Raw genomic sequence first — 25,341 nt, forward strand, 5'->3', positions numbered from 1 at the left:
TGAAATGGAAGTTAATCAATCTTTGGTGCCAGCTGAATATAAGTCTTCTTCTACACCGATTCAAGTATTGAAGTTTTGAATTTGGATAAAGATTTTTCAGACTTGATAGCTACAAAGGATGATAAAATTGTTTCATTTTGGATTGACCCTATGTGTGAAGAAGACTCATGCTATTTCAGCCTGATGTAGATTCTGAAATTTCTATATTAAATGATCAAGTTGGAAGTTATGAGTGCGAATATGTTGACACATCCTTTCCAAAAGCTTGTGATTATTTTTCTCTTCAACAAAGAATGGTTGAATACATGAGAAGTAATGTGCAGATGAATTCCAAAAAATTAGAGGTCTATGATGAGGCATGGTTGTTTGGAAAATGTTTTTGGCTCACTATTTTCCAGCACTATATTAGTGTGGCATTCAGACATGAAGAGTTTTCCTAAAGGTCTTGGTTTTGGTTCAACTTTGCAAAACATAACCCACTTTACCGGAGAGGCTCATACTTCTCTTTGCCAATTAATGGTAATGCTCCTATCAAGATTTTAGTTATTGATCAAATCTATATCTCTGTTTTAAATGAAAGATTTTCAGATTTGATGAAAGAAAAGGGTGACAAAGTTATCTTAGTCAAGATTTATCCTCACCCTGAAGAAGCAAATTTGTATGTTGAGAGCACCAAGGATACTGGAAATTGTTTTGATTATGGTAGTCTCAAGTGCTTGGATAATAAAGATGATATGATATTTTCCTTGGAGATGTCTAAGTTTCAGTTTGAGATTGGGAATGATTCTAAATCTTACATTCAAAAGGATAAAGAAGAATCAGAAATTTATGACAAAGCATGGTTACTTGGAAAATATTTTTGGGTCACATATTTTCAGCATGCTTCCGGATTCACTTTCAGCAATGATGAAGTCATGGAAATGAAATGGTTTTGTTGCAGCTTGTTGGAGTGCAAGTTTCTTTTCTGGAAAGGATTATACTTCTTACCGGTTAATGGCCATGTGTGAGTTTCATCCTGCTTGCTCTTCTTTTGGTGAGGCCTCCTCACCTGTGTTTGTAAATAAGCTTTTGTTTCCGCAGTTTTGGGGTGCTCAGCTTACCATTTCTTGCTTTCTCAGTTTTGGTTTTGCCCTGCTCCCCTCCGCCCTCCCGGCAAGCAGTTCTTTGATAATCTTATTTGTGCATAGACTCTGTAGCCCAATGGATAGACACTTGTCTTTTGCTAGAGATTCTGGATTTTTTATGCACTTTGCAACACATAATCCCCATTCAAAGCCAGTTGTAGGCGCACTAAAAGTATCCCAATTTCTAAAACTTTTAAGTCACCACCCATGATAAATTTCCACTAATGCATTCCTTGATTCTAAGAAAGTCTCTATGAAGGATTGAATTGTTATTGAGTCCAGATATGCAAATGTGAAAGCAAATGTAAGTCAAAGTTTATTTTTCCACCATGGAGAAGCACTTCTTGAATTTTCTGCAATGGAGTAGTCAACTTGGGATTTTCCACCAAAGGGAAAAGCGTAGTGGAAAACTCATTTTCGCTGTTCCTTTCGCAGTCATTTTCAGATTTTCCATTAGAGAAGAAAATGTTTCATTTTCCACCAAAGGGAAAATCGTAGTGGAAAACTCATTTTCTGCTACGCCTTTCGCAGTCAAAGTTCGGTTTTCCACATGAGAGAAAAGGAAAATTTCAATCCAAAATGAAGATATATGGGGTCCAGTATCAAGATCACTTCAGAAAAGTAATTTATGAATCAGTCTTCATCAAAATTGTGCCCACTACATGGAGGTGGAAAATTGAAGATTGGGTGCGCTTTTCACACTAAAAAAATGGAATTTCCACCAAGCATCAAATCCACAATAGAGAGATGGAAAAGGGCTCTTAATTGATTAAACAAAGAATGGTAATCTCATAATGATTTATTGCTTGAAGATTTGGACATCAACATGACATTAAATAAGTGGAAAATTCATTTTTTGCTACGCCTTTCGCAGTCAGTTTGGAGTTCTCCACAAAGGGAGAAGACAAAAGTCAAATTTCCACAAAGGATGAATTAGAGTGTTCCATAACCAGTGACCTGATAGCAAAGAAGAAGTATTGCTTGTTAATTATTTTCAAAGTGTAGCTGTTACAAGAATGTGTGAATTTCACCTACAACAGAGAAGTGGAAAACTGAGAACTTGGTATGCTTTTCAACCTTCATTTGGGATTTTCTGCCACAAGCATTCTAGAGAATCACTTCCAAAATTCAGCAAGGAATAAACATGGTAAGCATGGAAGATAACATAGTGGCAAATTGAAGACATCTGGGTTACATAGCATGTGAAAGAAGAATGGCTGGAAACTTTATTTTATCAATTCTGATTTTGTAGCAGTCATATAGAGCAAAATTCAGTAGCTCATATGTTTTGACTTAGTGATTATTTTTCCGATCGCTTTGGTCAGAATGAAGATAATTAGGTTTGGAAAAACATATCCAAAGACGAGCTCGATCCAACGGTGGAATCAAAAGATATGCCCCTCGAAACATGACCCATTTTTACCTGGTAGCAGTATTTATTTTGCTGTCTACTCAACAAAGGAAAGATTTTGATATTGATTTAACATATTTAAATGTCAATTGTTAAAATATAATTTAAATATGTTAATATATATCATTATTAACTTTAAAAGTTAATAAGCATATCCGTTTTCAAAAGGAAAAATATGAGAAGTCAAAGACACAAGATCGGTTATAGAACTGAAAAGTCACTGGAAGAAACCAAATGATTGCTGGAGAATGTATTTATTGTAAAACCTTTTCATTTGCAAAGGGTTCTTCTTTTCTGCAAGAGTAGGTATTGTTGGAGTAGAGGGGAGACATTAGTTTATGTTATGTATTTCATTTCATGCATTTAGGGGTTTTATGTTTTGATTTTTGCAAAAGATTTTGCCAGAGTTGTAGGCAAATAAAAATCAGAGCATTGTATTTGTTGTGTTCAAAACAAAGAAGAGTTTTGCTTCGAATCAAAGGATTTGGGTTTTATTTTCTGAATATATTCAATCAGAGCATTGTTGTATTCAGTTTTGGACATTATCTTGCATCTTATGTCAAATAACGAATGTGTTGTAGATCAGAGTATTTGCAATTATTCATTTCTTCATTGCATTCACATAATTTGCATTCATATTGCCTTACCTGTATCAAGAAGTCATAGGAATTGTGGATTCTTGGCATTGGATAGATTTAGGAACTAAAATCTGCCTGTGTTAGTTTTGTCTAGGGCTGGCTTGGTTTTCCTCTTCCATTTTCGGGTTAAAAACGTACCCAATTAGCTTAGGAACAAACAAATTCGTTGAATATCATTGATAAGGAAGTTGTACCTTTCAATTCAGAGGAAATCTATCAACCTCATGATAGATTATCCAACTGTTGGTATCAAATTGTTTCTCACAGGTTCGGACATGTAAGAGTTACATTGGAAAGAACAATCTGTTTACCAACAGGGCGATGATGTGAAAACCTCGCAACATCTAGCATCCACCCAAATAAATGTTCCTAAACATTTCAAGAATAAAAACCTTATTTAGAATCAAGAACCTTCAGTTATTCCATTTTCACCTTTTCCATAACTAGGAACTGTACTCAAAATTGGAGGAACCACGAATTGAGCTGAGAGCCTTAATTTTCTGTTCGTGATGTGTGCAAGTGATTCATTCCTCGCTCGACAAGAACCTAGATAGTTTCTTATATCCATTGGACTTAGCTATTTTGATACCCTTACTTGAAACATCATGGACAGAGCCTCGCTACTAGCGATACGTCTACAAGCCCGACGAGGTTATTCCTGTAGATATTCACTCATAGAGAGCCAAATTGGTTTACTTGTCTATATTTCTCTTTTCTTTGGCTTTCTTTCTTTACTTTTCTTTTGATATTGCTTTTGTTTTATTTTTCATCTTTTATTTGTCTTAGAAGCAATGAAGCTTGTAGCATGTTTGGAAAAACCATAGTGGCACTAAGGCAGATTTATACTTTTCACTAGTTCCATCTTCACTTTGAGAACTTCGAAAGAAATTAGTGCAATAAGTGACAGTAAAATATTTTAACCGATAGACTCAAGTATTCCAGACACAACAAAGGAATTCTATCTAGATTTAGTTTAAAATAATTTTTCAAGGATTAACTATTAGGAACAATTTCCATTTCAACGTATCTTTGCAAGAGGTATTCAAGATATAAACCAAACAAATCTATTGGGAGAATGCCAAATTGTGTTGTATGACATATTGCCTTTCTTACAAATTGAGATTTTTCAAGCTAAACTACCCAAAGAAGACACCTTAACTAAAGCAAATTAAGCAACTTCCACTAAACAACTTGGTCAAATGACTCAAGGAAAACCTACAAACTAACTCTCTGAAGAAAACTAAACTAACAACTCCAGACTGCGACAGCTAAAGATCTCAAGTTAAATGACTCCATAAAGACCTAGAAATTGACTCTTTAAAGAAAACTATACAATCAACTCTCAAACTACGTTAAGATTCACTTAAAAATCTTTGAGTCAATTGACTCAAGGCAAATTAACCACTTGACTCCAAAACACCTAAACTAAAACAACGGAAAATGAATGCTACACTAACCCTCTTGAACCAAACGGTTCAAGACAAACCTTCTCTAACTAGGTAGAGCTATCTACATGCTTGACCGAAGAGCAACAAGGCTTAGATGATGGTTTTCAATCTTGTGAATTTATCCATGTACTCTAGAAAAGGTTCTACCACCCCAATTTCAAAATCAAGGAAACTATTGTGTACAATCAATAGTTGGGGGAATTTATATGTGCCATGGTCAATCCAAATGCAAGTTGTTTTTCTTAGATCACCATAATCAAAATAATAACTTTCACAACTTTCAGTGTTAAATGCAAGCAAATATACAACCTTTCATGCTTCGTATTTAACTAGAACTTGCAAATTCTCCACAACTTCAGGAGGACAAAGTCAGTAATGGATCATCTCGACAACATCAACATCCAATTCATGAGTGATCGAGGTAGGACCAATCTTGAAGTCAAGGCCTTGGAATACTACTTTTGGAGGTCCATCCTCGTGTAACATGATCCTTGAGAAGTTTTGCTAGCACATCCTCAAAAATCAAGGATTCCTTGATGAGTTCTCCGTAAAATATTTCTTCAAGTTGTTCAAATACAAAGTCCAACTGTAGCACCCCCTTGAAATGTTCTTTATCCTTGTCTTTAATGAGAGCAACTCGTCATCTCTCAACATTTATTGCATATTCTCATTAGATGCATTAGAAGCCTCATCATTTGTTATGAGTATCACTAATTGATTCCTCTTTAGGAACATTTTGCAATTCTTCGTGTGTATTTTCATCAAGCTTGGTTTTTCATAAATTGATAAGAGGATTATCAATCATTTTCACAAGCTGATCTTCGAATAGTGTCTGTAATGACAATGTTTGTGGAGGTCAAAGTTGATGGCGAATGGTGCACTTGCAACAACTTATTTGTCTTGAGATGCCTTGGGCAATGACTCCATTTATGCTTCTTCCACGATATTTTTTAGCACCTCCCCTTGCATGAATACGGTGGTAATGAAATCTTGCGATGCCTTGTCAATTTGCTCTTCATATTTGGATTCATTTATGATATCTTGCAACTCCTTGTTCAACACATCTACTTAACCATGTCCCTTTCCAAACACGTGAGAAATTTCTTGCAACTCACTCTCACGAACCTCCTTTTTAGCATTAACAACTGTTTACCAAATATGTCCTTTTCTTCAAACTTGTGATGATCTTCTTCTAGTTTTAAGTTTTTCTCTTTGCTTCCTATCCTTTCTCTTTCTTGAAGAAATTCTATTTTCAACACCTTCCTCTTGCTCTCTAACACTTGATTGGCTTTGTCATTGTAACTCATTTTCCTCAAAGGGTGATGTAACATGCCCTTCATTTGATGCCCAACATGAGCATTGATTGCCATCCTTGTTTCCTTCTTTTGATAATTCATCATACTACACCAACAATAATGCCAAGTATTTCTTTCATATCTGTTTCTCAATTTCCCTTGAATCTTCTCATTAAATTCGTGGAGCTTTGATTCTAATGTCACAAGTATCACTAGCTTTTGCACATCTAGAAAATATATTTTTCCTTGTAATGCTAACTTCACCTCAAAGAATTGCCAAACAATGCATCTTCACAGGCTCTTTAATGCCGTGTATTCTATACTAACCTATTGCTGCAAGTTGAGATAATTGCAGTGGATGTAACTTCTTGTTCATATCAAACCAAAATGGAAGAACTTTGACTTGCCTGTCCATTGAGAAACCCTTTTCCTTTCTTTTGAATGTTTGCTTTCCAAACTATAATTTTTTTTTTTCAACAATTTCAGTTTTTGGGGATTTTCCATGTTTTCATGTTTTCACGTTTTTTGGAATTTTCACCTTGAAGAGATCTCTCACATCTCAAACAGAGCCTAAAAGCTCATTCTCATTGATATATCCACGAATTAACTTTGTTCATGCCCTCCTAGCGCTAATTTCTGTTGATTTGAGTTTTATTCCACTACAACATACAAAATCAAATACTTGATGTATGAGGATGAAACATCAATATCCAACTATCTTGAGTAAGGATGCTCACACACTAAACAATGTGGATAAATTGTGTGATCAAATGAGACAACCTCAAGGTGCCTTCTTACTATGGACTTCCACTTAGTTATTTTTAGGTGATATGTTGTTTATCACAAAGGGACTAATACCATTCATTCAGTGGGTACCAACTACTTTAAAAACTTCAATCACTCCACCCAAATAACTTGTATAGGAAAGGGTTAAGAAATTTTATCTATGTTGATGATGGGGTGAGCCTTTGACCAATCCTTGCTTTGTTGTATCAACTAGGCATAGGATGGTGCTATCTTCTATGGATGCAAGAATTATTCACATTGTCAATGCTCTTTCATTAGGATGCTTGGCACATTCTCACTGATTGAGAAAATAGATGCCATCTCAGCATGTTCATTTACAAACTTGATAAATACCCACTTATTAGCCGATGAGAAATCATTGTTAAACCTGCAATTGTGATGGCGTATATTCTCAATTGCTTTATCTTGAAATCCTGCATTTTGTAATATCTTTCCTTGACATCTTCTTGAAATTGTTGATCTTGTTCTTCCATCAATCTTGTTGAGTCTTTCTTCTCATCCGTCTTTTTGCATGACTTAGACCTTTTGATTCCTTTGTTCCATGCAATCAACCTCTTGGACTTTATCTCAAATTCCTCAAATTTGGATCTGAATTCTGTACTTCTAATTTGTAGCTTGCTGTTGTATGAAACCTTCATGTTGTCCTATACCTGAAATCCATGTAGCCTAAAAACTTTTTTGAAGAAGACTTCTACTATCTGTGGGGCCTTGTAATCTGTGGCTATTGGTCAAATGATCCACTGCCTCATAAATACAATCTTTCCCTTGAGCCTTGGGTGGACCGGTGATGAAATCCATTGAAATACTCTCCCATTTTTGGTTAGGAATGGGCAAAGGTTGTAAAAGGCCCGCTGGAGGGTTTTGTTCTGTTTTGTCCCTTTGGCATGTCACACATTCTTGGACATATTTCAACACATCCTTTTTGAGACCCTTCCAAGAGAATCTCTCCCTTATTTTTGAATAGGTTTTGTAATATCCTGGGAGTCATGTTAATGGATGATAATTATATTCTTTTAGGATTTTCCCCTTCACTTTTGAGTTAGGGATTAGCCATACTCTTCCTTTGTAGAAAATGAGCTCGTTCATTATCTTATATCCATGATTGGGTAATGTCCCTTCCATCATCTCATTAGCTTGAGGATCTTTTACATATTCTGCTATAATATTATTCCTCCAATCTGCTGTGATGCTAGTTATGGTGTTCAGGAAACTTCATCAAGATAGCTCATCTGCTACTATGTATTTAGTTCCTTTGACGTAATCAATGTCAAAATCCTACGCTTGAACTTTGCTTACCATTTTTGTCAATGACCATTGCTTACCTCTTTAATATGTTTGAGATGCTCTTCCCTTTTTACTGTAGATGAGAATATCATCAAAGGATATAAGTAGACATCTTCTGAACTGTTTCTCGAAAATGTGATTCATGCATGATTGGAAAGTGGCTGGAGCATTAGTGAGGCCAAATGGTAGAATTAGGAATTCATCAATCCATGGTATAGGATATCAATGTTTCATTGTCTTCTTATCGGGGGTTCTATAGTTTATGCACATTCTGTATGTACTGTCTTTTATTTGACCAATACTATAGATGATGAAAAGGGTCTGGAACTAGTTTGAATGTGATCCATCTCTAGTAATTCCTTTATGGTTTTCTCAATCCCTTATTTAAATTTAAGAGGATGTTTGTAAGGTGTGGTTATGACTGGTTTGGCTCTAGTTTCCAATTCTATAGTATGTTCAAATCACTTTTAGGAGGAAGCCCGAGGGAATATCTTCAAAAATCTTCTTATGTTTCCTTAAGATAGGTTGGATACGTATATGAGTTTCTTGATTTCGGGGTGTAGATTTGTCCATAATTATACATTGTGCAACCCATTCTGCTTGATTGGCATGATATCCTTTCTATTTAATAACATGAAACTATCCTTGGGGATCCATTTGGTAGTCCTTTTAGGGTGATCTCTTTCCCCTCATGTTTGAAGCAGATTTCCCAATTGGGGTGATCCATGGTAAAACACCCTAGCGAGTCTATCCAAGGCAACCACATGATTACATCTCATTGTAAATTTACCACATAAAAGTTTCTCTTAATTGTATGCTCCCCCAAAGTTGTCTTCCAAGTTCAGGGACAATTTTAGTACATTGATCAATTTTCCCATTTGGAAAAGCCCCCCTAAATCCCTTAAAGTCTTTAGTTTCTAATTTCCTTTTTTCAACAAGACTTTTACTATTAAAGTCTTGAGAAGCTTCACTATCCACTAAGGCAATCACCTTTTGCCCCTTGATGTTACCCTTGATTCTAAAAGGTCGATTTTCATTGGTTTGAGAAATTGTGGCTCTGGATCCTGGCTCTTCTTCCTCTTCTATTTTTGCTTTCTTGTTTGGACTCCTTTCTTCCTCTATATTGTGTACATAGCTTTCATTTTTGTATATATGATTATGTCCTCATGATTCTTTACATATGAAACACAAACTTTTCCTTTTTGGTCCGTTTTCTCCCTTGTATTTGTGGCCCTTCTCCCATGGACCCTTGCAAAAGAAACAAGGTTTTTTGATTTCCTTAGATGATGAGTTTCTGAGCCAATCTTTGGATTGTGGATGATTAAATTTCTTGGCTTTAGAAACTGCATTTTCAAGTGTAGTGGGTTCCACGGCACTAACCATGCTACGAATTGAATCTTTTAATCCTTCTACAAATAGGTATGTAAGTCTTCTTTGTGATATTTCTGTTACAAATACAGACAGTCTTTGGAATTCATTTGCAAATTCACCCACAGTTCCTTGTTGTCTTAGTTGAGTTGATCCCCTGAAGTACCATTCTGGGTCTTTTTGATCAAATCTTTGATGAGTTTTTGGGTAAACTCATTATAAGAGTTTTTGGATAAGCTCATTATAAGAGTTTTTGGGTAAACAAATTTGCAATAAGCATGAGTTCAAAATGTAAAACCCCCTTCTAAAACCTGATTCCAACTTAGATATTTGAATTATAATCAGAACCTTAATTCAAATCCTTTGACAAAACTGCTTATATGACCTCTCTCATTCAGAGATTGCCAAAATAAAGTATACTCACCCTGCTTTGTATGTTGAGATTCTGAGTTTTGGTGCCAGTTTTCTTTTGACTTTCAATGGTCTACAAATCTGAAATTGATCTGCTGTTAAATGACTTAACATTCATGATCAGTTCCACATGAATCTTGCTGTTAATGATCAAGTTCTGATTCTAGAAAAAACTCAGATTTGCAGATGATTCAAACTTTGATTGGATAGGATTGGTAAAGCCTTCAAGTCACCCAGGTTTGTGAGTGGCTTAGACCTGCTTTAAAACGAACTTCCTCAAGGCTTCAAGTTTTTAAAATTTTGGTGCTGTTTAGGATAATTTGTCCAGGCCTGACCTGCTATTAGAAAATTGACTTGAATTGGGTGTTACATTTGGTTTCACCCCACCTAAATATCGTTTATGTGCTGAAAGGATGTGCCTGTTCTTAAATTCATGCTGTTGTATTTGAATTCATGCTTCTAGCATTGAATTGAGCCCCTCTTGGATTCATTGCTTGATGCAGTTCTCATTAAATTTTGGTCTTCGGGTCAGATTTGGGGCCCTTCATTTAAATTCATGAAGCCTTGCATTAAATTGGGACCATGTCTGCTCTTATAGGGCTTCATTTCCTCAAATTCATGACCATATTTTGTTCAATCTTATGAGATTAAGTCCCACATGTTGGAGTTTAGGGGCTCTGCCATACATTTTAGATTTAGGTTTCCATATTGGACTTAAGCTTGGATTTAGGGCCCCATTATGTTAGGATTAGGCCACCTGTCTCAAATCCTCATATAGTAGTGGTTTCGGTGATCATGAACCTTACATACAAATGGTTTCAGCTAACTATAGACCTCTCAATTTGTTTTGGATTACAATGAACCAATTGCACAAATGGTTTCTGATAACCATAGATCATCATGATGGGAAAACTAATTTACAATGTAACACAGGGACTCACACCCCCTCCCAAACCTCAAAGTACTCGTCCCTGAGAAGTCCCCGCACCCCACCTTTGCCATTCCGCAACCATGCTGCCGCTGGAATGGGTACTTGGATTTCTCTTTGAATTTTGATTTTTTGATTGTTATTATTGGATATGTAATATGTTACTATGTTGAATGTTCAATGGTTCTAGTTTATGTTGCAATTTTGCTACATTCAAGTATTTTAATCTGGTATGTTCTACTGAAACTTCATTTCATAACAAGCATTTCAAGTTCTATATATATACTATACAACACCCCTCTTTGCCCTATCCTCCCCTTGCCACCGTCCCCTGGCCGTCCCTCACCGTCCTGAAAATGAGGTCCATTTTCCCCTGTCCTGATGTATCCCAGTATTACTGTAACATTACTAATTTATAATGCGCACATTGTTTAATCATCACGCTAGTCTTTCTTCATGAACATTTATATGTGTTTTGTTCTTGCATTAGGTTGATTATTACGTCCATATAATATGCAATCCTTCTATCTAGATACATGGGTACCTAGTCATTGTTCTTGCTAGTTCTATACAAATCCTTTTCATCAACATGGTTCATGAATATGTTGAACTCTTTTTTAAACGTTGCCTTGGGCCTTCATACTTTTTGTTTACATTATTTCACATTCCATCTTGAATCAAATTTTCAACTTCTTTGATTGCCATCAAGCTTAGATATGTTGATGTTTGATAGCTTCTGTCGGATAAACATATATATAATTATATGACATAAATATATGAGAGAAATTTATATATATATATATATATATTGATTAAATGTATTATTATATTAATTATCTAATTAACAAATAGACATGTCCTTTCATGTCTATTCATGGCTTATACTCAATATAAAAATGTAAGTGATTTTTGCATTTGAAAAATACATAACCAAATATCATGGCAGTGTTAATACATTTGCAGCAGATCCAAAAACTCATCATGATATCAGAGCAGGTTCAAGCCACTGGGAATCTACAGATTTGTTTTTAATTTTTTGGATGAATATTGTATCAAATACAGGTGATCCCTGCACGACAATGTCACCAAGCAACAGCGAAGACCGTATAAAGTAGGGGAAAGAATATGTGAGATTGCATTCCATACACAATTACCCAGTTTTAATATTCACATCGATGCTGTGAGAAAATATATTGATAGTGAGGATACCAAACAAAAAATCGATGAAGTCAAAAGAGTCAGTAGATCAACAAATTATTGAAGTCTGGATTGAAATAAGGAGCAGATTTAAAAGAGGGCAGTAACAGATCAATTCAGGGCACAATCCTGATAAGCAACTGATAGGACATTTGGTTGAGATTAGTTTCGATATCGCTTCCACCTTGAATTAATACAATTCTTAGTATGGAGGGCAATGATCAAGGAGAATGCGTGGAGTCCCCAAATTAAAAACAAACAAGAGAATTAACTCAGCAAAGAGGAAGAAAGCCTAAAATACAAGATTGGACATGTCAGATCATCTCGGGTGTGAATTATTGGTAGAGCGACATGTGGTAGGTAAGAGTATGAAGAACGTTGCATGCATTATGGGACCCACCACTAAGGTAGTAGAGATACGATAATAATTATTATGTAATTCAAAATGTTACCCACTATGAATATGAAATGGAAGAAAACAAAGAAGTTAGCAGCGACCAGTAAGCGACTAATGGTGACAAAGGGGTCTAAGTAGTGGCGACTTGGATAGGAATCAAAGCAGTGGTATTAAGCCGATGGTGAGAAAGGTGTGCTCCCACACCTTGAGTAAGAGGTATGTTACAATAAAATTATTTATTGTTTTTGAAAGAAATAAATTAAATAATAATATGTTTAAAATATGGATTAAAATATATACATATACATATATGCTCAAAGCATATAGTTAATTAGATATTTATATATATATTTTGAATGATTTTATACGATTATGTAAAACTATTTATTATTTTTGAGTATTATAGTAGCGTCTCTTATTTTTCACATACCATAAGAGCTACGTGCCTTGAGCTTTTCCTATGAGAATATGTTATTACAGAAAGAGGGAGATTGAGATTTAGAGGGAGCTTGGTATTTCATTAGAGGCAACCTTGAAAGAGAGGGAGCAGATAGAGGATATGATTCATCCAACCTTTGGTGATCTCGGTCATATTGATTCAGAGGGAGTAAAGTATGTTGAGATGGATTCTTCAGTGATCAATAAATTGTAGTAGTCAAGAGGATTGTGATTCATAAATATACATCGTGACTGTGATTTTAATGAGCCTAACCCATTTGTACATCATGAGGAAGTGACGACTTCCAAATGATGTCACTTGTATTTATAGAAGTTATTGAAAGGCGATGATCTTACAATAACTTAATTTTCTGTTATGATGGATAACTTATGGTATCTATGTAGATCATGATAGATTATACTTTGCATGTTGGATGCTTATATGGTAAGCATTATGAGAATGCGTGTGCACATAGCTTATAAACTTTTTTTGAGTACATGGTGAGCAATTAATGTTCTGGAGGGACATAACACAAAGTAATTGGTGAGCATCATGCGACTTGATGTTCCGGAAGGCCATTACTCATAGTACTTGGTGAACATTTTGCATCTCAACATTTTGGAAGGTCATTACTCACAGAGTATTTGGTGAATATCACTAATATTTCGGGAGACCAATACTCATGATATCAGATGTGATATCAAACCTCATTGAGTACTTGGTGAATACTATTTGTTGATATTCTGGGAGACTAATACTCATGATATTAGATGTGATATCAAAACCTTTTGAGTACTTGGTGAATATCGAATGTTAATATTCTGGGAGACCAATACTCATGATATCAGATTCGATATCAAAATCTTTTGAGTACTTGGTGAATATAGAATTTCGTATTCTGGGAGACCAATGCTCATGATATCAAATTTTATTTGAGTACTTGGTGAATATCATTTGTTGATATTTTGGAAGACCATTACTCGCAATATCAAAATAATGGATATCTTCTGATCAAAGATATCGTTAATCTTACTAATTTGATATTACTTTGAGGTAATACATGTTTATCCTCCCTAGCTAAGAGGGAGTGTTGATGTTTGATAGCTTTTGTCCGATAAACATGTGTACTTATATGAGAGAAATTAATTATATATATATATATATATATATATATATATATATATATATATATATATATATATAAATTATCTAATTAACGAATAGACATGTCTATTCATGGCTTATACTCAATATAAAAATGTAACTGATTGTTGCATTTGAAAAACACATACCAAATATCATGGCAATGTTAATACATTTGCAGCAGATTTGAAAACTCATCAAGATAATTCCTCAAATTGATCCCTCATTATCTCCATGCACAAGAGGATACTCCTGGGATGTTTGACACAAATCCATGTAGGCCTGACTCAGCAAGGCTTATAGAACACTTGGGGACATTGAACTTGCTTATGGCTAAGTTTTACATCTTTATATCAAAAAAATCTCGAGGTGTTGGGTACAACTAATCATGCACCTTGACAAAAATCAGGTACAATACATACTTTGAGTTTTCCTTTTAACCTATGCTCCATGAAGTTTCTAGGACATGGATGTGTTTTTGGTATGGGTATGGGTTAGAGCCAAAATTTAGGGGATAGGTCCTTAGGGGACGACGATTAAAACAATAGGAATTAGCCATATATAGGAAGAGAATTCAAATATGCATATCATAACATTGATAAACCATTCATCATAGACATTTTAGAAGCTCAATACATAGAAAATCAACAAAATTTATATACTAAGTACTTTCAATGTATGGCATACATATAGCAAAAATATCCAAAAGCTCCAAGTATGATGCATGAAATCGAAATGACATAAAGAGACAGAGCATCTGCAAATAGTATATGCTAACTATATTGCTGCTCACTATGAATCCAAATCTAATTCAAAATTAGAGAGCCTCTGAGTCATTGGTAGGGGTAGGTAGAGGGTCCTCATCCAATGGAACCCCAAGCAATCTCCTCATCAAATGGAACCCCAAGCAATCTTGGAGGTGTGTCATCCTCAACCTACATAGCATCCTTGTGATTAACATCCCAACATAATGCTGGAGTCTAATAATATTGAGGAGTTTGCCAATCATGTAGCTGCAATATGGTGAACAACCACTAGCTTCTCAATCGTATAGAGCTAAGGTCGTTCCTCTTGATTGATTGGATGAAGCTACATGTGGACCAATTTCTCTTTGCCAGAGGGACTCGCAGTCCTTGGCATGAATAATTTGCTCGATCTGCCCAAGCATGCTATCAAAGGTCTCATAAATCTCTCTAAGGCGAGGAGAGTCAATATCAACATTTCTAATTGACCTACACAATAGGGCTAATAAAGGAGCAAATGTCTCTGCAAATGCAAACAAGTTACAAGTGAGAAACATCATAAATTTTAAATTTTCTATTTCTTAAATAATAAAATCAGAAAATGCTAAAATGAGAAATATTTTTAATAAATCAGCAATAACAGTTTTTTAAGTTTCTTACCACATTATGGTCCACCAATTATCATCGAAGAGTCTTTTTTTCACATTTCTTTCATTTGGATGCTTGATTCATGCCATCTATTCCACTCCGCATTGACCACCATGAATTGTAAGACCTCTTGGATCTCAAGCATCTTTTCCAATAAATTGAAGTAGCTAGCATATCTAGCCTCTACGAGCTTGGGAAATTCTTCTTTGAATGTGTCCTAAATAATGCAAGAGATGTGTGACATTTGCAAATAAACATTTGCACATCTCTAGCCTCAGACACCATAGGCTTTATCTATTTTCCAATGTCCTTCAAGGTGTTATTCAATGCATGTACAAGACTAGTGAGGGACAAACAACATATATATCTTTGCACATTTGTTTCTAAAATGAGGAACACCACACATGGACTGGTATACCATGAACAAAACAAATCTATCAATAGATTCTTCAGCCTTCTCTATTGCTTGTATATTGAACAAATCAACACCTTTTGTTCTATTTTGGCAATATGCTTCAAAATCTGAAAATGGAAGGATGCATCCTTTCTTTTCCCTGAACAATCAACAACTCTAAGAAAATAAGAACATGTTATACTAGTGACAATAAGATTGATGAGTTGCCGATGTTTGATATTGGTCTTACCGTCCATGATGATAGAGCATCCATCACTCAACCATGTCTATGTCATATCCTCCATCAAAATGCTTACTTTTGAATACTATTTATCAAGGGTAGTGGTGCCTAGGTTTGTCTCTCTAGGTGGTACGGACGAGGGACTAACAACATATATACCTTTGGACATTTGTTTGTAAAATAAGGAACACCACACATGGAATGGTATACCATGAACAAAAAGAAACCTAGAGCTAGGTCTTTTTATTTGTGATATTTGAGTTTCTTGCATAGCAACATCCATGCTATCATTACTTCCCTCATAGTCACTCTCACCGCTCCTTGTTGTTTCAGATTTTGCAATGTAATATAGTGCTGCAATTTATTAAAAACAAGATATTTTGATGTTTCATTCAAAATACCCCATCTGTGTGATGAAAAAAAAATGAAAATGGCAATAAGGTTTGAAACAAACAAAAGAAAATGAAATGCATATCTGGAATGAAGAAGCTATGAAGGCAAAACCTCATCTTGCAACTCCGAAATGCAATCTATCCTCACTGTTGTTACGGCTCTATGTTTTCCTCTTCCTCTTAGCAACTTTAATAAAACTTGAAATGAGAAGAAGACTTACTTTTTTGGTGTTTTAATGGTCAAAATAGGGTGTCAAGATCTATCCTTAACAATGGTGTCAAGATCTATGATCTCTTCCTCATCTTTTTCTTCACACTGATCTCTAAATCATCCCAAACATTTCTTTTCTGCATGTATGTCTCCATTACACAGGTCTTCTTTCAACCAACAATCTTTGACATGGAGAATATCAACCTTCTGCTCCAATAAATTGCAGACAAAGCAATTTAAGTTTTTATTGAAGGCAACTAAAAAATAGAGGGAATAATAGAATAGCAGGCATAATAGAATAATAGGGCACCCACGGCTATTTCTCTACAGTCCTTGCCCCCATGCATGTGAATGCACATGCAGGGTGGCCCTACTATTCTAAAGGCTTTACTGCAGCTCGCTAGCCTATAGAATGGTGCCAAATTAACCCTAAATTCTATGGTAGCTGATCCAGGTTGAATCCTAAATGCTTCAATTGGTCCCATCCCCCCTTTAGAATAGTAGAGCCAAGTGGGGAGCCTATTGTTTATTTAGGCAAATGCCAGACTCTGGCCAACATCTAAAGGTATAATTATTGCCACAGTCAATGCTTTATTTGTGTGCTGCAATCTACCTTTCAAATATGAAAATTATTGAAACTAGCTTTCCCTTTCACTGTTGTGTCTGGCAGCTTGTCCAGGTCTTGTGGTATATCTTTATAGATCTGAGGTCCTTACTGGAAAATTCAACTTCTCTCTGATCAGCCTCCTTTTCTAACTTGGCTTAATAAACTCCCACAATAGCAACAATTCCTACGTACTGTGACCTTTGTTTACAAACAGCACAGCTTACATTTTTTAATCTATTCTCTTTATTTGGTGGTTGCAATTTGACTTCTGCAACTCCTCCAATCACAAAAATTCTGATTTCTTCTCTCTTTTCTATAGAGTAGCGATCTAGGCACACAGTGAGATGGACAGTCAACAGCTTCAGTGTTGACTTGAAACAACGGCTTCCTTTGACCTACTGCAACTTCCACATTGTTTGACTGGCCTACTGTTTTTTCTGACAGTTGGCTTCAAAACATAGATCTCCTACTTTGACCATGAAGTTCACTTTGTGTTCCATTTATTCTCATGAGAGATGGATTCATGTTGAATCACTGCTCATGAAGCATGGGGTCAATGAGTTTGACTCAAAATCACACAGTTAATTCCTGATAGCAATATCACAATCCTATAACAGCAACACTAGCTGATCTGATGTGGGGACATCTTTCTTCCTTTTCTTTTGCTTTCATCTGACATTGTTGGACAAGAGATTGGCAAAGCTGTTTGTTGCTGCAGAGAGATACAAAATGAAGAGCAGTTCCAGTACTCAACAGCCTCTTCAGTTGCAAAAATCTATTCAGTTTTCAGGATCTTTAACCATTAGCTCTGATACCATGTAAAAAAGATGGAAGAGAGGAGAAACTCAAATACAAGCTCTGATGAATACTGATCCAATTTATTAATTTATAGCAATGAATGCTGGTCATAAGGTTAGCTGCAGCATTAATAATGGATAGTTGGAGATAAGGTAAGGAGAGGTTACTAGAAAATAAGGTTGAACTTTCGTAGGGGTCCTACTGGTCTTGCCAACAGTTATTTGTCTGGCCATTATCAATGCTCAGCTGAAACCTCTGCAACACGTCTTTTAGTCTTAGTTTGCGGTAATAGCTGTTTTGTTGTGTAGTCTCTTCTAATTTTTTTTGCTTTCATATGTTTGCCTGTTCTTAATTTTGTGGGGAGCTTAAAAATAGTTCCACATACTTGCAGCAGTATTTATTTTGGAAACACTGGATGTTATGTCTTTGGAATATACTTGCACATAAAAAATGTAGTATCATTTGTGGCAATAAAATTATACTTTGACAAATACATCGTTGTTTGATTTTTGTAGGTTTATCATATAGTTTTTTGCTTGTAAGGTACTCAAATTTATTGTATCGATGGAAATATATATTTCAAACATAATGAGGTTATGGATTTTGTGTGCAGCTTATGAAAAAATCCAAGAGGACAGACACACCAGTTAATGAGGTTGTCAACAGAGGCTTACCACAAGCAGAGTTACAAAAAGCTGTAGAAAAAGAGTATGATTTGGCACATCAAGATAAGCTTATGGAGGAGACTAAAGATAAGAAAAATGCTGTGGAATCCTATGTATATGATATGCGTAACAAGGCATGTGTATTTGTAGGACTCTCTAGTTTCATCATATTAAATGCATGTTAGTTTTCATTTAATATTGAGTCACAGTAGAGAAATGAAGGGAACATGCAGTAATATGTTTGTATTCCAACTTACAGTTGAGTTTGCCTGCAAGAACAAAAGTGCCATTTTTAAATCTTGATTTAACTAAGCCTCCTGTTACTCCATTAAAGACTCGTCTAAAACTTCTCTCATGTTGATTTCAGCTTTTTGACATTTACCGCAACTATGCAACGGAGTCAGAGCGGGAAGAAATTTCAAGAAAGTTGCAGCAAACAGAGGATTGGTTGTATGAGGAAGGTGACGATGAAACCAAAGGAGTGTATATAGCAAAGCTTGAAGAACTTAAAACTGTATGTTGTGTAACGTGTTTATAATTTTTAGAACTTTTGTAAGATTCAGATGCAATGAATTTAGATGCCCAACCTATATATGAATTGTTGTGGTCACATTAGATTGGCGATGCCATTGAGCAAAGATACAGGGAGGAGGGAGCTCGTTCACAAGCTGCTGCTGAGTTAATGCACTATATCACTGGTTATCGAAATTTAGCTCAATCTAGAGATGCTAAATTTGATCATATAGATCTCAAGGAAAGGCAAGAGGTAAGTTTGTGTTCTTTTGATCTGAAAAAGTCTCTGGTTTTAAGGATGACTCTGATTTTATTTTATTTGTAGTTGGTAGAGGAAAAAATGTAGCCATTAATCTTTTTATAGACGAATTCCTCTTGTATGGTACCTTCTGCCTTCCGCTTGTTTGTGTACAATTTGAATTCAAGTATATCATTTTTAGGAAATCACATATATCATTTGTATGCTATTATTTACTCTTATTGAGGAACTCACTTTGTAACTTTCAGCTTAGATGCATCTCTTCCACTGGGCTGCAAAGTTGGATAGTCTCCTAGGGATTTGATGCTGTGTGCATCAGCTGTGAATGCCTGATCGGTCACAATTTAATTTAATCCTATTTGAAATCACTTCAATAGTCTAAGCTGGGTCATATTCTGTGATCATATTTTCTGTTAGATGTCCCTAATAGGTAGTCCTTTTGTTGTTGATTCCGCAAAGAAGCCAACACCAAATTTGCCTTGTTGATTGTGTCATGGGTGTTTCTTTTGACAGCAAACTGGGTATTAAATTTGTCACCGAGTCACTGAGACCAGAATTTTGTGTACTTGTTTGAGACAAAACTTTACACTATGCTTTAATCCTTTCTCAGTGAACCAGGTATCAAATTTGTTACTAACACCAGAACTTGTGGAATTGTTTTATATACATATTTGTTGTGCTTCATCTGACTTTTTGGTGCTTCGAGACAATGGGTGTGTATTTTTCTTTACAATGGGGATCACAGCCTCTGAAAGCTCATGAATTAAGCCTCATTCAGGCAATTTTATCAATGTATTGTAGGAATTGAAGTCTTCATGTCCAACTTATACAAGGGAACCGACAAACCAAGTGCAAACAATGAAGCATATGTATTTCTTTGTTGAACTCACGAGTACTATTTATTTGGCTTGTTGGCAGTGGGATTATTTTTTGGTTTGGTTTCATTCTGAAAAATGCAACCCAAGTTATAGATTACTTATATATGTGAACTTACTTTGCATTCTGTTGTATTAGATTCCACTGTCCTAACATTTTTGAGCTCCTTCCAAATATATGGTAGTCGACACCTCTCTGGAAAATTCTATAGCAGGCTCTGTTTCATTGTCTGTCTGTATTGGAGTGTTTTTAGAGAAAACGGTGAAAAGCTGCCAGATTTTGACAGTGTTATCCATCTTTTCTGGCCCTAATTAGAGAGCTCTGGCAGATGTTTTGGTTTTGGCTATTTAATTGAAGTATAGGTTGAGAAACACATTTTTCTTCCGTATCTGTATATTGTTAGTATCATTTTATGATGATAGCTTCCATTGGAAGATGTCAGAAACTTCAACATATGAAAAATACTTGCTTAACAATCAAGTTCGTTTTCTAATCCTGATTTCCACTCCGGTACAGGTTTCTGCCGAGTGTACCAATGCGGAGAAATGGCTTACTGCGAAAACACAAGAGCAAGATGCCATGCCAAAAAATGCAGATCCAATAATTTCCTCAGCTGATATCAGAATGAGAACTGAGGATTTGGATAGGTATGGCCTTTAAGCTTTCTGCAGTTTTACATGCTTTACTTTTAGTTTTGGGGGAATGAAATGATTAACTGAGATTGTTTGTGTTTGTAGGTATTGCAAACCAATCATGTTTCAACAAAAGCCAAAATCTATTCCCAAATCAGGTGATGCAAAGGACCCTAAACAAAATGCACCTCATGGAGGTGAACAATCATCCGAGCCAATGGATATTGATCGTGAACAGGGTCCTGAGAGTACACATTCAGAATGAAGAACTTAATCTAGAAAGGATTCTTGGGTTTGAGTCGTGATAATACACATTCCAAATGAAGATCTTAATTAAGGAAGGACATTTAGGGTAAAGTGGAACAAGCCTTATGACAGTGACACTTTCAAACCCTTCGTGGAATATGTTACTTGAACGGTGGTTTCTACATCTCGCTTTTGTGGGGTCCATCCTGTAATACAGATCAATTCTTCAATTTTCAACTTAATACCATGTGGCAAAATAGATGGACTGTGGATATTTAGGAGTTCGTCTCTCCATTTCTCTATGTAATTTTACATATTAAGCTAATTAAGTACAGAGGCCGCGGATATTTAGGATTTTGTCTCTCTATTTCAGTCTGTAATCAGACGTATAATATTAATTAATGGCTTATGTAGATTCTGCCTCTATTTTTTGATTCTTCATATTAGTCACATGCTTTTCCACTTTTGTGGTGAATTTGTTGGGCAGATATCTGCTTCCCACCGTAGAGCAACATAGCACACTTATTCTAAATTAACAGAACTATAATACAACTTTCCGCGTCTCCAAGATGACAGACCCTATAAATATATTGGAGTCTTATTCAGAATGATGTTTAAAACTATTAAGCCCACTTAACATAACATGGCCGAGTATAAGGGACTTTAGGTTCTAAAGATAGAATTATTGTATCTCGATTAGTTTCATGAAATCCGTCACCAGGATTTTGGTGTCATTCTATGAAATGATATTTTAATAATCAAGTGGTGGGTGCTTCGTTTTGGTTTCCAATAGTAAGCTGTAGATTACTGCACCATAAGATATAATTTGTTTTTGTCACACAGAAATCACCAAAGGGCAATGGCGCATTCCTCTTAACGACTTGCTAAGATGAAAGCTCTCTTCTACGGTCATGATCAAAAAGCACATGAAAATGATTGTGTACATATAATAAAAAAAGGTTACAGAGCTGTATGGGAAAAAGCATCAATTCGCCATTAAAGATTGGACAGACTCGTTACAGCATAGAAGGTTTAGTTGTTAGCTAATGTTTTCGCCCAACAACATTTTTGAGGGATTGTACATGGTTTGAACATTTGATGGTCAATAATTAAATTATTTGAAGTCATGATGGAGCAAATTATAAAATTGCAGGGAAGTAGCAGAATCCAGTCATTAAAAGACATTTGGAAGCTTCAATACAGGGGCACAAATTTATAAGTGCAATTCGATTTGGAAGCTTCAAACATTGTGTTGATACAATATTGTTTTAATGAATTAATATTTAAAATTGAGTACTATATGAGAATTATATGGAAATTTACTTCATACATTGTGTTGATACCCAATACTTGAAATGAGAATTATAAGGGAATTTATGTTGGCATTTGCACGACTGTCTTTGCAACGATGAGTCGATGCTTTTAACGGTAAACCTATTATTAAAAATACAATTTAAATAGATTAAAAAAGTATTATTTCCTTATATTTATATTCTGACCATTTAAAAAATCTTGACATACAAAATCTACTATGAAAAATTAATTAGAAAGTTTCATGGAAAAATAGAAATAAAAGATAAAAGAAAAATATAAATCTAAAATAATTATAAAAATAAAAATTAAACTAATTAAAAAAAAATAAATTAAACTTATTTAAAAAATAAACTAATTTTTTTGATAGATAAACGGTCCAAGTCTTGATACATCATAAAGTACGTAGTTATATCCTGATAAAAAATGTTATTTACTTATATTTAATTTATGATCATCTAAAAAATAGTTCGAATCATTTGTTTCGTATAGGCTAAATCTCTCTTAGGCCCTCGTATGGAAACTATTATTAAGCCTCACGGGCCTGCGTTACAAATTGCAGGGAACAATAATAAAAGATATGTTGATGTCTACACATTTTCTAGTCATTAGAGGGGTTAATAGAATACTAGTGAAGGAATTCGTTTTTTTATCTCAACTGGTACAAAGTTCCCTAAGACATTGCATCAATGTTTGTTGTTATGGTACATATGGCGGAGGTTGCAAAACATGGTATAGAGCTTCTTTGTAGGATACCATTCAAGAACATATATCTAAGAGATCTAGAGGTGTTGAATAACATTAATGAAAATCAAATGATATCTAGGTCTTGCAATTATGACCTTAATATGATGGGTCAGAATAATGGTCCTCTTTTCCCTATTGTTTTCACTGCAAACCACAAAAGATTTAAAAAGTGGAAACCTATGATAATGAGGAATGTGGATTTTTGAATGTACTTTCTCCATGTAGGATACCCTCTTTCACATGATTGGATTGATTAGTTCATGAACAAAGACCAAGTTATTCTATGGGAGGATATTGCTAGCATAAATCTCAAATTTATTAAGCCAAACAATCCCTATGATGAATTGTCCAACTCAAATGTCACTCCCTCTCAATAATATGCCTTCAAGCTCTTGGATATGGATATTTAACTATGTATTATTCTCATTTATTTCAATGTAAAGGAAAGACTATTTAATTTCTTAAGTATCACCATTGATCAATCAAATATTCTTTGTTTTTTTACATCATACAAGAAAGAGCTAGAACTTTATCAAAATATTTCATTATTTCTAATTAATAGAAAGTTAAGGTTTCTAATTAATAATTATATTTTTGAACATGAGTTACTGTTAATCTTATTATGGTTTTGACAAAGTAGTGACACTTAGTCATTATCTAGCATAGTTGGTTGGTTATCACTGCGATCGAGCTACTGCTTAGGCCAAGTGCATACAACATGCTGAGCATAAGTGTCTAGACAATAAATGCTAAGTCATATGACAGTTTGTGTCGAGCACTAGTAGGTGTTGAGTAGTTAGTGTGTGCCGAGTAACTCAAGTGCCGAGCAAACAGAAGGTGTTGAGCAAAGAGTGCATGTCGAGTGATTCAGGTGCCAAGCCATTTAGAAGCCTAGTGGTAGTAGACAGAGCACAATTAAGGCCAAGCATCAGAAGCCTACTGATGCCGAGTAATGGCACAAAGTCCTATGCAAACCATTTTTGGTCGACATGAACATTAATTTTTGATATCAAGAGATAAGGATCAAGTCATATCTTGCATCCCTATGCAACACATGCAGTCAATCAAAAAAAGGGAAACATTAGGCGACAATAAAAATCAACCAAAGCCATCGATTATGACCTAAACTATTTTCCAAATGCCTATTTAGAGAGGTAAACCCTAAGGGGGAGTTATGATGGGAAGAGATGTATCCTATGCAAAGGAGAAGGCATCCACGATGGAGAGGGTGTTTAAGTGAAGGATTAGAGATGTTGAAACAATTGATTAGAATAAATTAGTTGTGAAGTTAAACAGTGAGAGATCAGAGAAGATACATTAGATTAGGAGGATCAAGATACAAACTGTAAAGAGGAGATTTGACATCTAGCAGAGAGGTGCTAATCAAAGGATCGAGTACTAAATCATTTTTACAGGTGATACATGGTAAATATCTTAACATAGTAGCCCTAATAGACTTTTGTAAATCTCCTAATAGAGTGCTTAAGTGTGAGTTAAAATCCTTTAGTCAAGGTGAGACCTAACAATCTTGTAAGCCTTTAACAAGGCAATACATTTCATAGGGATCATAGATTGTGATCAAAACATTGTAGCCATAACTGGCCACACTTTATTGATGTAGTTTTGAAGATTTGTGGGTGTTGTCCCTTCCCCAGTTTTACCTTCTCATTGGAGGGTTTATGGGTAACCAAGATCTTTTGTGTTATGTGTTGATTTACATTATGCTATAGATGTGATGCATGCTTACATATTTCAATTTACATGTTAAGTTATGAGATGGATGAATGGTGAAATATTTTAGTGTTTAAAGTCTTAAGTGCTGATTCACCCCCCCCTCTCAGAACTTACTTTCCTATTTATATTTCTAACAATTGGTATTAGAGCTAATTTCTCTAGAAAGTAAAGTTTGACATCTTTGGAGGTAAGATCTTGAAGATGGAAGTCTACAAACTGGGAAAGACTATTGAGAATTAGAAGATTGAAATACAACTTGCTCTACATCAACTAAAGGAAGCAAGAGATGAACTGCAACATTCATTAAAGAGAAGAAAGAAATTGGCCATTCAACAAAATGACACTCAATATCAAGAAGAGGACATGGAAGAATTGTTTGAGGACAAGAACTTTGAAGAATTTGATGCAACAATTGCAGATCTGATGGAAAAGAA

The 25,341-nt window shown here is 35.1% G+C and overlaps 1 protein-coding gene across 2 annotated transcripts in view; it reads left to right on the forward strand.

Annotated features, from left to right (window-relative positions):
- Nucleotides 1-21,552, forward strand: part of LOC149553285 (heat shock 70 kDa protein 14-like) — a 79,442-nt gene extending 57,890 nt beyond the window's left edge. For both annotated transcript variants that reach the window (XM_089788758.1, XM_089788759.1), the window contains 5 exons: nt 18,538-18,723; nt 18,957-19,103; nt 19,206-19,355; nt 20,754-20,884; nt 20,975-21,552. In XM_089788758.1, coding sequence (XP_089644884.1) covers nt 18,538-18,723; nt 18,957-19,103; nt 19,206-19,355; nt 20,754-20,884; nt 20,975-21,134 — 774 coding nt within the window. In that variant the 3' untranslated portion in view covers nt 21,135-21,552. The remainder of the gene's footprint in view (nt 1-18,537; nt 18,724-18,956; nt 19,104-19,205; nt 19,356-20,753; nt 20,885-20,974) is intronic.
- Nucleotides 21,553-25,341: the final 3,789 nt, after the last annotated feature.

The sequence above is a fragment of the Cupressus sempervirens genome, chromosome 6 (genome assembly GCF_028749045.1).
Source record: "Cupressus sempervirens isolate cs-2001-9-10 chromosome 6, ASM2874904v1, whole genome shotgun sequence".
NCBI lineage: Eukaryota > Viridiplantae > Streptophyta > Pinopsida > Cupressales > Cupressaceae > Cupressus > Cupressus sempervirens.